Genomic DNA, 12,935 nt, shown 5'->3' with positions numbered 1-12,935 from the left:
GGATTAAAACTACAGCTCGCAGCATGCTAAACATGTACCCTGTGTCTCTAAGCTACACCTCCAGTGTGCCTGTGAGCTGGTGCTTTCTCCTTCTCTCTCTGTCTCTGTCTCTGTCTCTGTCTCTGTTTCCCAGACTGCCTGAAGACTTCATTTACAAACTTGCTATGTAAAAAATGATGGTGCTGATGGCTGTGTTCCTGGTCACTGTCCCTCCACCCTTCAATTGCTGGGATTGCAGACATGCACTGTCTTGTCTGGGCCATGAACAACTGTTCATTTATATATCTTTTTTAAATTTATGTTTTATTTTATTGCATATGGGTGTTGTGACTGCATGTGTGTCCGTGTCACACATGCATGCAGTGCCCATGGAAGCCAGGACTATAGTTGTGGGGTCAGTGGAGACCACTGGGCTCCTGTACGGGAAACCCTCGCTCTGGTCTCTAGTATCACAAATAATAACTCTCCATCCCTGCGTCCCTGTCACAAGCTTGCCTCTTGGTCCCAGGTTCTGGGTTTGCTGGGTTTCCAGGCCACCGTCACTTGGCCCGAGAGTCTAGTGAGAAGGTTCAGCTTTGGCCTGACATGGACATGGCCATCAGCAACAAGTGAGTGAGTCCCACTTTCTAGGCCTCAGTGTCCCATCTGTAAAGTGGGTGTAGCTGCTGCCATGTCCCATCACCTGAGGGCAGGACAAAGCAGTTGGCCTGTGTCAGGGACTCTGAGGACTCCTTCAATGCCCAAGCAAAGTAAGGCCTTACTTCCCCTCAGCCACACACACTGCACTAGTGCTTCCTGTAGAAACTGATTTTCACATGAGACTAAACCCTGCAGGCAAGTGGAGGCACTGTCTTAGTGTTCCTCACTGTATCGTCGTCGTCATCACCCTGTGTCCACTCGCGCACAGACCACAGAGCATGTGTGACAGGCAGAGAGCAGAGCATGTGTGACAGGCAGAGAGCAGGCTTGTGCAGTAAGTACCTTTACCACTGAGCCATTTCTACAACCATATTTATGATTTAAAAAAAATTTTAAGTGCTGGGCATTGAACCCCTGGCCTCTTGAATATTAGGCAAATATTCTGACATTGAGCCACAGCTACAAACCCCACACATTTTCTTTATTTCTTTTTTTGGGGGGGGGGGGCTGTTCTGGAATTCACTCAGTAGACCAGGCTGAACTCAGACTCTAGAGCTCTGCCTGCCTCTGCCTCCTGAGTGCTGGCATTGCAGGATGAGCCATCACATCCCTCCCCCACCTCTCGTTTTAGTATCTACAAACTTTTAAAGATTTAAAGTTTTACTTTATGTCTGTAAATGTTTTGTCTGAAAAAAAAAAAGATGTGTATGCCTGCTGGATCCTCTGGGACTGTGGTTATAGACAATAGTGAACCACTGTGTGGGACCAGAAATCAAACTTTGGTAAGCTACCCCTCTAGCCTGCATCTACGAATATATAGATTTGTAATGAATTTATATATTTTAATAGTGAATATGTGATTACTGCAAAACCCACAAATGCTCTTTTAATGGTTACCAGCACACCAGGAGTGAACCTCACACCTAATCTCAACACTCAGGAGGCAGAGAGGCAGAGAGTCGCAGAGGCAGAGAGGCAGAGACAGAGAGGCGCAGAGGCAGAGAGGCAGACAGGCAGAGAGGCAGAGAGGCAGAGAGGCAGAGAGGCGCAGAGGCAGAGAGGCAGAGAGGCAGAGAGGCGCAGAGGCAGAGAGGCAGAGGCGCAGAGGCGCAGAGAGGCAGAGCAGAGGCGTAGAGAGGCAGAGGCGCAGAGAGGCAGAGGCAGGTAGATCTCTAAGTTTGAGGCCAGCCTGGTCTATATAAGAACTTGCTGGATAGGCAGGCAGGGCTACATAGAAAGGATCTTTAAAAAAAAAAAAAAAAAAAAAAAAAAAAAAAAGAGGGGAGGGGTGGGGAAGGAGTAAGAATCAAAGAAAAGAAAGAAATCAGGCCCATCATGTACTACCATGCCTGATTGTGGTTGAGTTTTTTTTAACTACATTGTGTGTGTGTGTGTGTATGTGTGTGTGTGTGTGTGTGTATGTTTGTGTGCATGTGCCACAGCACATGTGTGAATAATGTCAGAGGACAAGTTGGCAAGAGCTGATTACTCTCCCTACTGTGTGAAGCAGCCCAGGGATCAAACTTAGACTGTAAAGCTTGATAGCAAGGGTTTGCCCAATGAGCCTCCTAATGACCCCCATTATGGGTTTGTTTGTTTTTTTTTTTTCGGAGATCTTGTGTAGCCAGCTTTAGATCTGCTGTATAGGTGAGCATGGCTTTGAACTTGTGATGCTTTTGCCTCTGCCTCCCCTGGATCCCAGGCATATGCTGCCATGCCCAGTGCATGTGGTGCTGGGCTGCGCATCAGACCCGGGAATTCTTTTTTTTTTTTTTTTTTTTTTTTTTTCTGGTTTTTCGAGACAGGGTTTCTCTGTGTAGCCCTGACTGTCCTTGAACTCACTCTGTAGACCAGGCTGGCCTCGAACTCAGAAATCCACCTGCCTCTGCCTCCCGAGTGCTAGGATTAAAGGTGTGCATCACCACCACACCTGGCCAAACTCGGGGATTCTTGAGTCCAGGCAAACACCCTAGGCAGTTCAGCTCTGTGCTCGGCTGGCCTTTGATTGCCCCAGGTTATTACAATGTGCCGCAGGCTCAGAGACAACACTTCATTGTCGGCATGGGAAAAGCTAGGTGGTTAGCTGGCGATATGGAAGAGTCACTGTCATCTCAGGCACAGGGAGGCCCTGACGTTTTGCCAATTTTAAATTCTACCTGTGGTCAGGAGGCTTTTCTGCTCAGCTTCCTCTGTTGCTTTGACTCCTCCTGCTGTTTCTACTTGAAAGCTTTGTCTACTCGAAAGCTTTGTCTTCTTCAAGGCAGGAAATGGCACCCGCAACCCCTTCCCCAGACATTAACCCTCTGAGTGAATTCTTGAGTCAGGGTCTCACTTTGTTGAATAGGCTGGCTCCAAACTTCTGAGCTCTAGCATTCCCCTGCCTCAGCCTCCCAAATAGTTGGGATTCTTGCTGGATGCCTTGGAGTCTGCCAAAATACAATATTTTTATAATTTTCTAGTTTAACTGTCCTCCTTCTGTTAAGCCACTTATTCCTAATAATAAAGGCATCGATAGTCCTAAATAGAAAAAGAAAACTAAATAAGTAAACAAAAATGTTACTTACCTAGGCATAGTAGTGAGTACCTGTTATCCCAAGTCCTTTCACCCCAGTACTTGAAATGCTGAGGCTGGCAGATCCCTGAACTACACGCCAGCCAGGGCTACACAGTGGGACCAGCTCAAAAAAATTCACAAATACATAGCATGTTCACATTTAATCTCTTTGGAGTTTATGCTGATTGACTGGGATTTTACTTTATTGAGGATTTTTATTTGATTTCTGTCAGGATCACACAAGGATAGCCTAGGCTAGCCTCAAACTCATTTAGTAGTGAGGATGACTTAATCCTCTTACCCTCCCCCTTCCTCCTCCCAGGAGGCTATCACCACTGACTTTACTGAGAATTTTTTTTTTGTTTTTTGTTTTTTGTTTTTTGTTTTTCGAGACAGGGCTTCTCTGTGTAGCCCTGGCTGTCCTGGCACTCACTTTGTAGACCAGGCTGGCCTCGAACTCAGAAATCCGCCTGCCTCTGCCTCGGGAGTGCTGGGATTAAAGGCGTGCGCCACCATGACCAGCGAGAATTTTTTAAAAATTTTTATTTATTTATTTATTTATTTATTTATTTATGTCATGTATGTGAGTATTCTGTCAATGTCTTCAGACACACCAGAAGATGGCATTGGATCCCATTACAGATGGTTGTGAGCCACCATGTGATGTGGTTGCTGGGAACTGAATTCAGGACCTTTGGAAGAGCAGTCAGTGCCTTTAACTGCTAAGCCATCTCTCTAGCCCTTTACTGAGAATTTTTAAGCTAGTTTTTCTTGTTTTGTTTGTTCAAGACAGGGTTTCTCTGTGTAACAGTGCTGGCTATCCTAGAACTCCCTTTGTAGGTCAGGCCAGCACCTACCTTTAGCCCAGTAGCAGATGATTCTCTGTGAGTTTGAGGCCAGCCTGGTCTATATAATGGTACCAGGCCAGTCAGTATTTTATAGTGAGACCCTGTCTCAAAACTACCACCCACTCCAAAAGGGAAACAAACAAACAAAAAAAACCAAACAAACAAAAGGAAAAGAGGGGTCGTGGTACAGCTCAGAGTTTGCTTGCTATGGCTAGCGTACGCAAGGTCTTGGGGCTCAGTCCCCAGAACCATGTGTGTGTGCTTGCACACACACATATACACACATTCACCAACAGTAAAGTTTAGTGTCTTGAGGTCTGTACTTGGAGCAACAAGTTTCCTGAGAATTGCCAAAAAGCAGGACTCAGACACAAGCTGGATGAGCTGATTCAAGGAAGGCCTCCTCCTCTTCCTCTGTGGGCCTCTCCTGGTTGGCGGTAAGGACGTGAGTCTCCACTGTGAAGTGTGGAGAGATATATCCATTCTCTGATTGCAGTGAACCATAGTGGCTAAGTTAGTGGTGCCTAATGGGGATGGACAAACAAGGGCAGGCTCTGCACAGCCTTCTCCACCTGGCTGCTCTTGGGAGACCCTGAGAGAACATTATTCATGGTCCTGACTCAGACCTCACCCTGGGGGCTATTAGATAATATGGGGCATTGCATCAGGTGGCTGTAGTGTGGATTGCTGTAGCAGGACCTGCTGCAGTCATCTGACCTGAAATGCGTTTACGGAAGGCTTTACAACCCTTAGGTCTGCCTGGGCTTATGAAGACAAAGCCCCCCAAGACCAATGAGCAGATAGATGCCCCAGCAGTTGGCCAGGATCATCTGTTGAACACCCCCTCAGGTACTCCACCGACCAGGTAGGTCTGGGAAATGTGGACCTTGAGGACAGATGGGCTGTGTTTCCAAACTCCTAGCACCCTGGCTGACAGCCAGTGTGTGAGGATCTTTGTTGTATTTGAGACCGGGTCTGGTTCTGTAGCTAGTCTGACCTTCTACAAGGACAGTCCCCCTGCTTCAGCCTCCCAAATGCCAGTATTGCAGGTATGAACCGCCATGTTTGGCTTGGTGTATGAAGCTTGTCTACGCAGCACCAAAGATGCTCTGGCTTCTGACAGGTGATGATGGCAGCCAAGCTGGGGCTGGTGGTTCCAGCCTAGAGTGTAAAGCTTCTAGAGCGTTAAAGACAGAATCCAAGTGTCAACATGCAGCTTCTCTTTTGGTGCTCTTAGCTTTTGTGTCACGTGTTCCTTCCCTGAGTCCGTGGTGCTGCTGGCCGAAGCTCTGCTTTTCTCCAGGTCCTCTGCTTCCCTGTGGGCCCTGCTGTTGACCCGTGCCAGGTGCAGCTGCTGACTTTTCCCCTGGTAATCTTTCCATGCAGCCCGCTGCCCCGCCCCGCCCGTCTCAAGTGCCCCAACTTAATGAGGTGCCAGGCGTGACTCAGTGTTTGATTTTCCTTGTGTCCAGCTCATTGCCTTTGATAGGAATGCCTCCTCTGACCTTCAAGAAGAGAGCACTCAGTACTCAGGAGCATGCACACAGTTTTGTTTGCGATGGAAAGTATTCCATACCACATGATTGTCGCCCCTGAACAGTGGGGAGCGTGAGCTTGAGGCCAGCCTGAGTTGCAGAGTAAGACCCGATCTCAAAACAAAACAAAACCATGGGGTGGAGAAGTTGCTCGGCTGTTAAGTAGTTGCTGTTCTTCCAAAGACCAAGGTTCAATTCCAAGCACCCACACTTCAGCTCTCCACCTTATGTAACTCTATTATCCTAGCACTAGAATGCATCAGGATAAGGTGAGGCCAGCCTGGACTACATAAGACCCTGTCTCAGAACAAATAAACATTTTTATTGTCTTCTAAAGTAGATGTGCCTCTTTTACCAGTGAGGAAATTGAGGTACAGTCAAATCAGATCATTGTCTCAGGTCACATACTTAGGAGCAAGGTTCTGTGTCCCCAGAACCTGTTTTCACTCTAGATTCGTTTGTGTATTTGTTTGTTTTTCTTTTTGTTTGTTTGTTTATTGTTTATTTTGCCTCAAAAAGTGACATTTATTCAAAGAGAGAGAGAGAAAAAAAAACCTGAAACAAAACAAAAATAAGATATCCATCCCTTGGCTCCCTTCCCCGCCCCCCCTCCAGCTGTTCCTCTGGCCTACGCCCCCCGCCCCCAGGATTGAACCCTGGTCTAGGGCTAGGTAGGAGGACAGCCCCTCAAACGAGGTCTGCAACGTTGAGGGGCATCTCTTCAATGCAGGTGTTGTAGACGGTCTCAATGTCTCGAAGAGTCCTCTTGTCTTCAGTCACCTTGTTAATAGCCACACCCTTACGGCCAAATCAGCTACCTCAACCAATTCTGTGGATGTAGTTGGTGGGAAGGCTGTAATTGATGGCTAAGGAGACCTGCTGCACATCAATGCCTCTGGCCAACAGGTCAGTGGTAATTAATACTCTGCTAGAGCCAGACAGGAACTCCCTCATGATCACATTCCTTTTGGTCCCTATCTCCATGCATGGAGGAAACCGTGAGATACCGGGCATGCATCTTCTCAGTGAGCCAGTCCACCTTCCTTCTGTGTTGATAGAGATGACTGCCTGGGTGATGGGCAGTGTTCCATACAAGTCACACTATGTGCCATATTGATGTAGAACTGGCGGATACCCTCCAGGGTCAACTCTTCTTTCTTGACAAGAATCCGAATAGGGTCTCTCATGAACTTCTTGGTCACCTCAAGGACATCAGAAGCCATTGTAGCAGACGGTAACAAAACTACCTGTGTGTTGCTGTAGAGCTTTTGGAATATATCATAGATCTGATCCTTGTCCCTACGGCTTAACATTTCAACTGCTTCGTCTAGTACGAACGTCTTGATGTATTTGGGAGACAGTATCTCTGGTTAAGTATATCAAGCTCCCGGTCAGGGCTGCCCATGATGATATGGGGAGCTTCCATTTGCAGCTTCTGCACCTCAGCCCGCACATTGGTACCCCCAATACAGGCATGACGAGAGGCACCCATGCTGTCTCCTAATGCCACAACCACCTTTTGTGTATCGGTGCCCAGATGCTTGCTTCACAGCAGTCACTAGGCTTGAATAGTAGCAACAGGCGTGCGTCAGGATTTTATGTGCCCTAGGCATGAAACAGCTTTGGCCACCAAGCTAGGCATCAAGCTAGGATGAACAAAGGCCTGCCATCTGCTCTGCCCCTGGCTGATATAAGAACAACACCACACATAAGGTGTCTCTTTGCCCATTGCCAGGGGTGTTTGTTTGTTTTTCAAGACAAGGTTTCTCTTAGTAGCCCTGGCTGTTCTGGAACTCTCAGAGATCAGCCTTCCTCTGCCTCCTGAATGCTGGTATCAAAGATGTGTGCCACCACTGTCCAGCCCAGTATTAAAGTAATTAATATTATTTTAATATTATTTTAAATTGGCACTGAGGAGGCACAGGCAGGTGGATCTCTGAGTTCAAGGTAAACCTAGTCTTCCATAGTGAGTTTCCATCCAGCCAAGACTAAATAGTGAGACCTTATCTCATGGGAAAAGTTTCATTAAAGTTGGAGTCTAGATCTTCAGATGTGGTGTGCAGCTTCTGCTACCCCACCTGAACTGGGAATGGCCACACCACCAGCCCCCACCCAGCTTCCCTTAAATCCATGGATAAAAGACACAGACACACACATTGTTTATTTTCAACCTGCCTTCTTGGCACAGTAGCTGGGCATTATTAAACTCCCGAGCCAGTGTACCCTAATCAATACTCTTAGCTCCACACCTCCCACCTGCCCCAAACTGTAGTTGCTCAGTTACATCTAGTCCCTGCTAAACACCCCGGACTGCTCGCCTGTAGGAGCAGCCTGTGTGGCCACTCTGTTTTGAGATCTCACATGGCTGGTCAACTCTGCCTCTCCTTCCTTGCATCTTTTTGCTTGCGCCCAGGGCCCAGACGTCCCCGCTTATTCCCTCTGCCCAGCAATTGGCCCATGGCTTCTTCTTCTTTCTTTCTTTTTTTTTTTTTTTTTGGTTTTTCGAGACAGGGTTTCTCTGTGTAGCCCTGGCTGTCCTGGAACTCACTTTGTAGACCAGGCTGGCCTCGAACTCAGAAATCTGCCTGCCTCTGCCTCCTGAGTGCTGGGATTAAAGGCGTGCGCCACCACACCCGGCTCCATGGCTTCTTTACTAACAGATCAAGAGCTAATTGGTGAACAGGACCTTAGCATCAGAACCACCCCTACACTATGGGACAGACTTTTTCTGGGGAAACATCTATCTACCCCAGAAGGGGGTGAGTAGGTTTTTCTTGGTTACAAGCAAGAAAATGGGTGAGAGGTCACAGGAGCAGAGAAGACTGAAAAGCAGCTGAAAGCTGCCCCTAAATCAGGCAGTGATACATAAAATCCCTGGCTCCGGAGAGCTCTCTCTGCACAGCTTGTAGGCAGCAGCAGGTCTGAGATTTTCCTGAGCACTTGGCTGGTCACAGTCTCCTTCCCCAGGAGCTATTTACTCCTTCTGTAAAGCTTGGAAGGGTCCTTCCAGAACCTTGCAAGTTTCCACTTTGCCTTCCCATCCCTCCTAAAGAGAATGTTTCCATCAGAGCAGTCTGCTTTCTCACAGATCTCTTGGTAGTCCATTTGTGAGGGTGTTGGCTTCATCAGACTGGCACGCACCCCCTTTCCCATCTGCATGCCTGATTTAGGAGCAAGTGGGTCCTGGCTAAGGAGGACACTAGCAGACCTTTTTGTGTGAGGAAGCTGTGGTGTCTGGTCAGCCGGAGCTGAAGGATCAGCTGTGACTAACAAGAGACCAAAACCACTAAAGTAGAACCTTTGATTACGGGGAAAATTGATGCTGATCAGCTGGAGCTGAGCAGTTGGAGGGGATTAAGAAGAGACCAGCCTCATTGAGGTAAAGTCTTCTGGAAAGTGTTACATCAGGGCCAGCAATCAGAAGCTGTGTTCCAGAGGCAGTCAAGGAAGGTTGTACCTTATGCTGGCACTACTGAGCTGAGCAGTGTAAGAGTCATTAGGTAAAACCGGTTTTGAAGGCATGAAGAGGTCATGGAGAGCAACTGAGGCTTGGCGCTGTGAGAGGCAGCTGATGAAAGGTGCAGCCTCAGCAGCAGTTGAAGGTCCAGGATTGAAGGGATCATGCAGAGAGGTTGTTAGTGAAAGTGCAGCCCAGTTGCCACAGAAGACCCCAGCATTGTGGAGAAGCCAGGTGGAGTGGAGCCTGTCTGAGCTTAGAAGACAAACTGTGTGTGCTGCAGAGGACTGAGCTGGAGACGTGACCCAAGCCCCTTGGAGGAGCCCAGAAGATGGTGAAAGAGCCCCAGACGCTGGGCTTGAGTTAGTGACACTGTTAGTTTGGTTTCATTGTGTTCAGATCGGGACTTTGCCCTGCTGCTTCCCTGTTTCCTTTGTTTGCTTGCTTGTTTAATTTCGTCTTGAGACAACGTTTCTCTGCAGCCTTGGCAGTCCTGAAACTCTGTAGACCAAACTGATTCTATTGGGATGATAAGTGAGTGTGCCGAGCAGTGGTGGCGCACGCCTTTAATCCCAGCACTCTGGAGGCAGAGGCAGGCGGATTTCTGAGTTCGAGACCAGCCTGGTCTACACAGTGAGTTCCAGAACAGCCAGGGCTACACAGAGAAAGCTTGTCTCAAAACAAACAAACAAAACAACAAACCAAAAACAAGAAAAGGAAGGAAGAAAAAAAAAAGAGGCTGAGCAAGCCATGAGGAGGAAGCCCGTGAGCAGCATCCTCCGTGGCCTCAGCATCATCAGCTCCTGACTCCCTTCAGTGCCGGACCACGATGTGGAAGTGGAAGCTAACTAAGTAAGCCCTGCCTCCCCATCTTGCTTTTGGCCATGGTGTTTCATCACAGCAATGGTAACCCTTATTAAGACAGAGACATCATCTCAAAACAAAAAAACAGGACAGGACAGGAGTGCTGAGATGGCCTGGGAACTTAGATCCCCTGAATCCACAGAAGGTAGAAGAGAAGACCTGTCTCCATCGAGTTGTCCTCAGAGCTCCATGCTGTGGTGGGGATGCATTCAGACATGTACAATAATACTAATAATGTGTTTCCTGTTAGCAAAGGGCAGTGGGGTGGGGCGGATACAACTAATTTGCCTTGACTCAAAGCAGCTCGCTGCCAGCCTTACCCATTTCATTTCTTAAACAGTGGCCACAGTTAAGCTCTGGAATGTGCTCAGGATGATGGACAACAAGGACTTAGAAGCTGAAATACACCCCTTGAAGAATGAGGACAAGAAATCACAGGAAAACCCAGGAAACCTACCAAGAAACGAAGATAACTTGAAGAGCAAGCCTGTGCCTTCCCGCTTGTCCCGGTGCCGCACAGTGGCATTTTTCCTTTCCCTGTTCACCTGCCTCTTCGTGGTGTTTGTCCTGTCTTTCATCATCCCATGTCCAGACCGTCCCTCCTCACAGGGCACGTGGAAGCTTGACTACAACAATGCAGGTGAGCCTGCGGAGGGACAGCACTCCTCATCGGGGTTCCAGACCCTTCCCTTGCCAGTACCGTGACATGGTCTTTGACAGTCAGCCCTAAGGGGCCCTGGGTTTACCTCCAAACCTGGAGATTTTAGGAGCCTTTAGGGGGCTTGGAAGCACTCTCGTGATCAGCTAAGTAAGCAAAGGCAGGCTCACAGGCTTTAGTGGAAACAGTTCAATGAAACACAACCTGGCTGAGGGATTAGAGAAGGCGCCATCAGCTCTGGAAAACTGTGCCAGGCAGCTGAGTGCTCCTGACATGAAAGCTGAAGCAAACTATACTTTATTTCCTGCCCATGAAATTAGCCTTTAGGAAAAACAGTGGAAACAGTTCTAATTTTTTATTTTATTTTTTAAATTTTTATTTAGAGGCAAGTTCTCCCTTAGCCTCAGGATAGCTTTGTGTATCTGGACTAGTCCTGAATTCCTGCCTCCCACCCTAACTGCCAGGATTATAGGAATGTGTGTGAACCACACTTGGCTTCATGTGGCACAGGAGTCTGAACCCAGGGCTCCCGGAATGGTAGGAAATCACTCTACCAACTGAGCTACAGCCCTAGTCCCCAACTCCTGCTCTCTTAACTAATTTATTGCCGGGCAGTGGTGGTGCACACCTTTAATTCCAGCACTTAGGAAGCATAGGCAGGCAGATTTCTGAGTTCGAGGCCAGCCTGGTCTACAGAGTGAGTTCCAGGGCAGCCAGGGCTACACAGAGAAACCCTGACTCAAAAAACAAAACAAACAAACAAACAAAAAAAAAACCAAGAAAACAAAACAAATTAATTTATTACCTAATTTATTCATTTATTTGAAATTTAATATTTCAAAGTATTCGTTTCCTATAGTTATAAAGGGACTTTTTTGGGTTTTTGTTTGTTTGTTTGTTTTTCAAGACAGGGTTTCTCTGTGTAGCCCTGGCTGTCCTGGAACACACTCTGTAGACCAGGCTGGCCTCGAATTCAGAAATCCGCCTGCCTCTGCCTCCCAAGTGCTGGGATTAAAAGTGTGCACCATCACTGCCCAGCCATTTTGAAGTTTTGAGTGTGATAAATGTCCAACGTCACCTTCTCAATGTTTGGTTTTATTAAAAGCTGCTCATCTGAGTCCTAGGATGCAAGGCAGTACCAGGCCTCACTAATGGAGCATGGCTGTCAGAATCCCATGCCGCCGGACTTGGAGGAACGTCTTCTCAACAGATGTTCAGTTTTCTTTCATGTTATTTATTTTTTCACTTATTATTTGAGACAAGATCTTTCTTTGTCCCCCTGGCTGACCTGGAACTTTCTGTGCAGATCAGGCTGGCCTCAGACTCAGAGATCTGCCTGCCTCTGAAGAAACTGCTTGGACAAGCAAGGGAGACCCTGCTCTTATTGGCAGCAGGGGTCCTCACAGTGGCAAGTTGCACAGTGGGAGCACCACACCAGTCAGAGCATTCAGCTTGACCTTCCCAGTGACGGGCATGGCCCAGGGAGCATAACTTGGGGCTTTCTTTTCCAGTCATGTACGACTTCCTGGCTCTGGGAGACATAAACAAGGACAAGGTTCAGGACGTTCTTTTTCTTTACAAAAATACCAACAGCAGTAACAATCTCACCAGATCCTGTGCTGATGAAGGCAAGTCTTGTTCTGTCTACTGCGGTGGCCACATGGGAAGAGGGCTCTTTGTCCTGGCTCCCCTTCTCAGTTAGCTTTGGATGATGGGGATTGAGGGAACCACTTCATCATATTTTCCTCTTCATAGATTAGACGAGGTAATACTGTTAGCTCCCTTACTCTACCTGGGGCCACCACCAGAGCCCCATGAGGACCAGGGATACGGGGATAATAGAGGAAACGGGCTGTCATGTGCCTGAGACACAGAATAAGGAAGACAGGAGGTGGCATGCGATAGTTTGAGACTGACCAAGTGGCTGCCACCTCTACCTTCCAGGCTTTTCCACTCCTTGTGCCTTTGTGGTTGCGGTGTCAGGAGCCAATGGCAGCGTGCTCTGGGAGAGACCCGTGGCCCAAGATGTCGCCCTTGTAAAGTGTGCCATGCCACAGACACTGGACAGTGACGAGGTGTCTTCTGCCTGTATCGTTGTGGGAAGAGCTGGTTCTTTCGTTGCGGTCAGCTTTTTTACAGGTCAGTCACCTGGGGAAGGTTCTTGGTGGTTCTCATTGGAGGGTTCAGTCCTGGCTCTCACCCAGGGGTTGGTGACTTGGTAGGAACCCTCCAAGTGAGGGTGTGACCATTTGGAAGTCAATGACGTCACCTCATGCTCTGCCATGTTGCAGCAGTGTCTTTGCAACCACAGTTTGCGTCTTGTTATGGATGCTGGCAGAGACAATTAGTGTTGCCTCCTTTGAGGTAATAGGGCTACCTG

The 12,935-nt window shown here is 48.0% G+C and overlaps 1 protein-coding gene, 1 non-coding gene and 1 pseudogene across 10 annotated transcripts in view; 1 reads left to right on the top strand and 2 right to left on the bottom strand.

Annotated features, from left to right (window-relative positions):
- Fam234a (family with sequence similarity 234, member A) overlaps nucleotides 1–12,935 on the top strand; it is a 31,616-nt gene that overhangs the window by 13,490 nt on the left and 5,191 nt on the right. For 4 of the 9 annotated variants that reach the window (NM_001206335.1, XM_030249413.1, XM_006523391.4 and 1 more), the window contains exons 2-5: nucleotides 4,795–4,906; nucleotides 10,238–10,537; nucleotides 12,067–12,183; nucleotides 12,500–12,694. In NM_001206335.1, the coding sequence (NP_001193264.1) occupies nucleotides 10,270–10,537; nucleotides 12,067–12,183; nucleotides 12,500–12,694 (580 nt within the window). In that variant the 5' untranslated portion in view covers nucleotides 4,795–4,906; nucleotides 10,238–10,269. Of the gene's footprint in view, nucleotides 1–4,778; nucleotides 4,907–10,237; nucleotides 10,538–12,066; nucleotides 12,184–12,499; nucleotides 12,695–12,935 lie in introns of all 9 variants that reach the window. The other 5 variants (NM_207217.4, XM_006523390.4, XM_030249414.1 and 2 more) reach the window with 2 other exon arrangements.
- Gm3946 (predicted gene 3946) lies at nucleotides 6,082–7,099 on the bottom strand (annotated as a pseudogene).
- Nucleotides 7,173–7,316, bottom strand: Gm23123. Its single transcript, XR_003952437.1, has one exon. It is a non-coding gene; the product is annotated as a small nucleolar RNA SNORA48 (small nucleolar RNA).

Source organism: Mus musculus, chromosome 17, assembly GCF_000001635.26.
Source record: "Mus musculus strain C57BL/6J chromosome 17, GRCm38.p6 C57BL/6J".
NCBI classification, from domain to species: domain Eukaryota; kingdom Metazoa; phylum Chordata; class Mammalia; order Rodentia; family Muridae; genus Mus; species Mus musculus.
The sequence above is the reverse complement of the archived record's forward strand: the minus strand, read 5'-3'. Positions and strand labels throughout refer to the sequence as shown.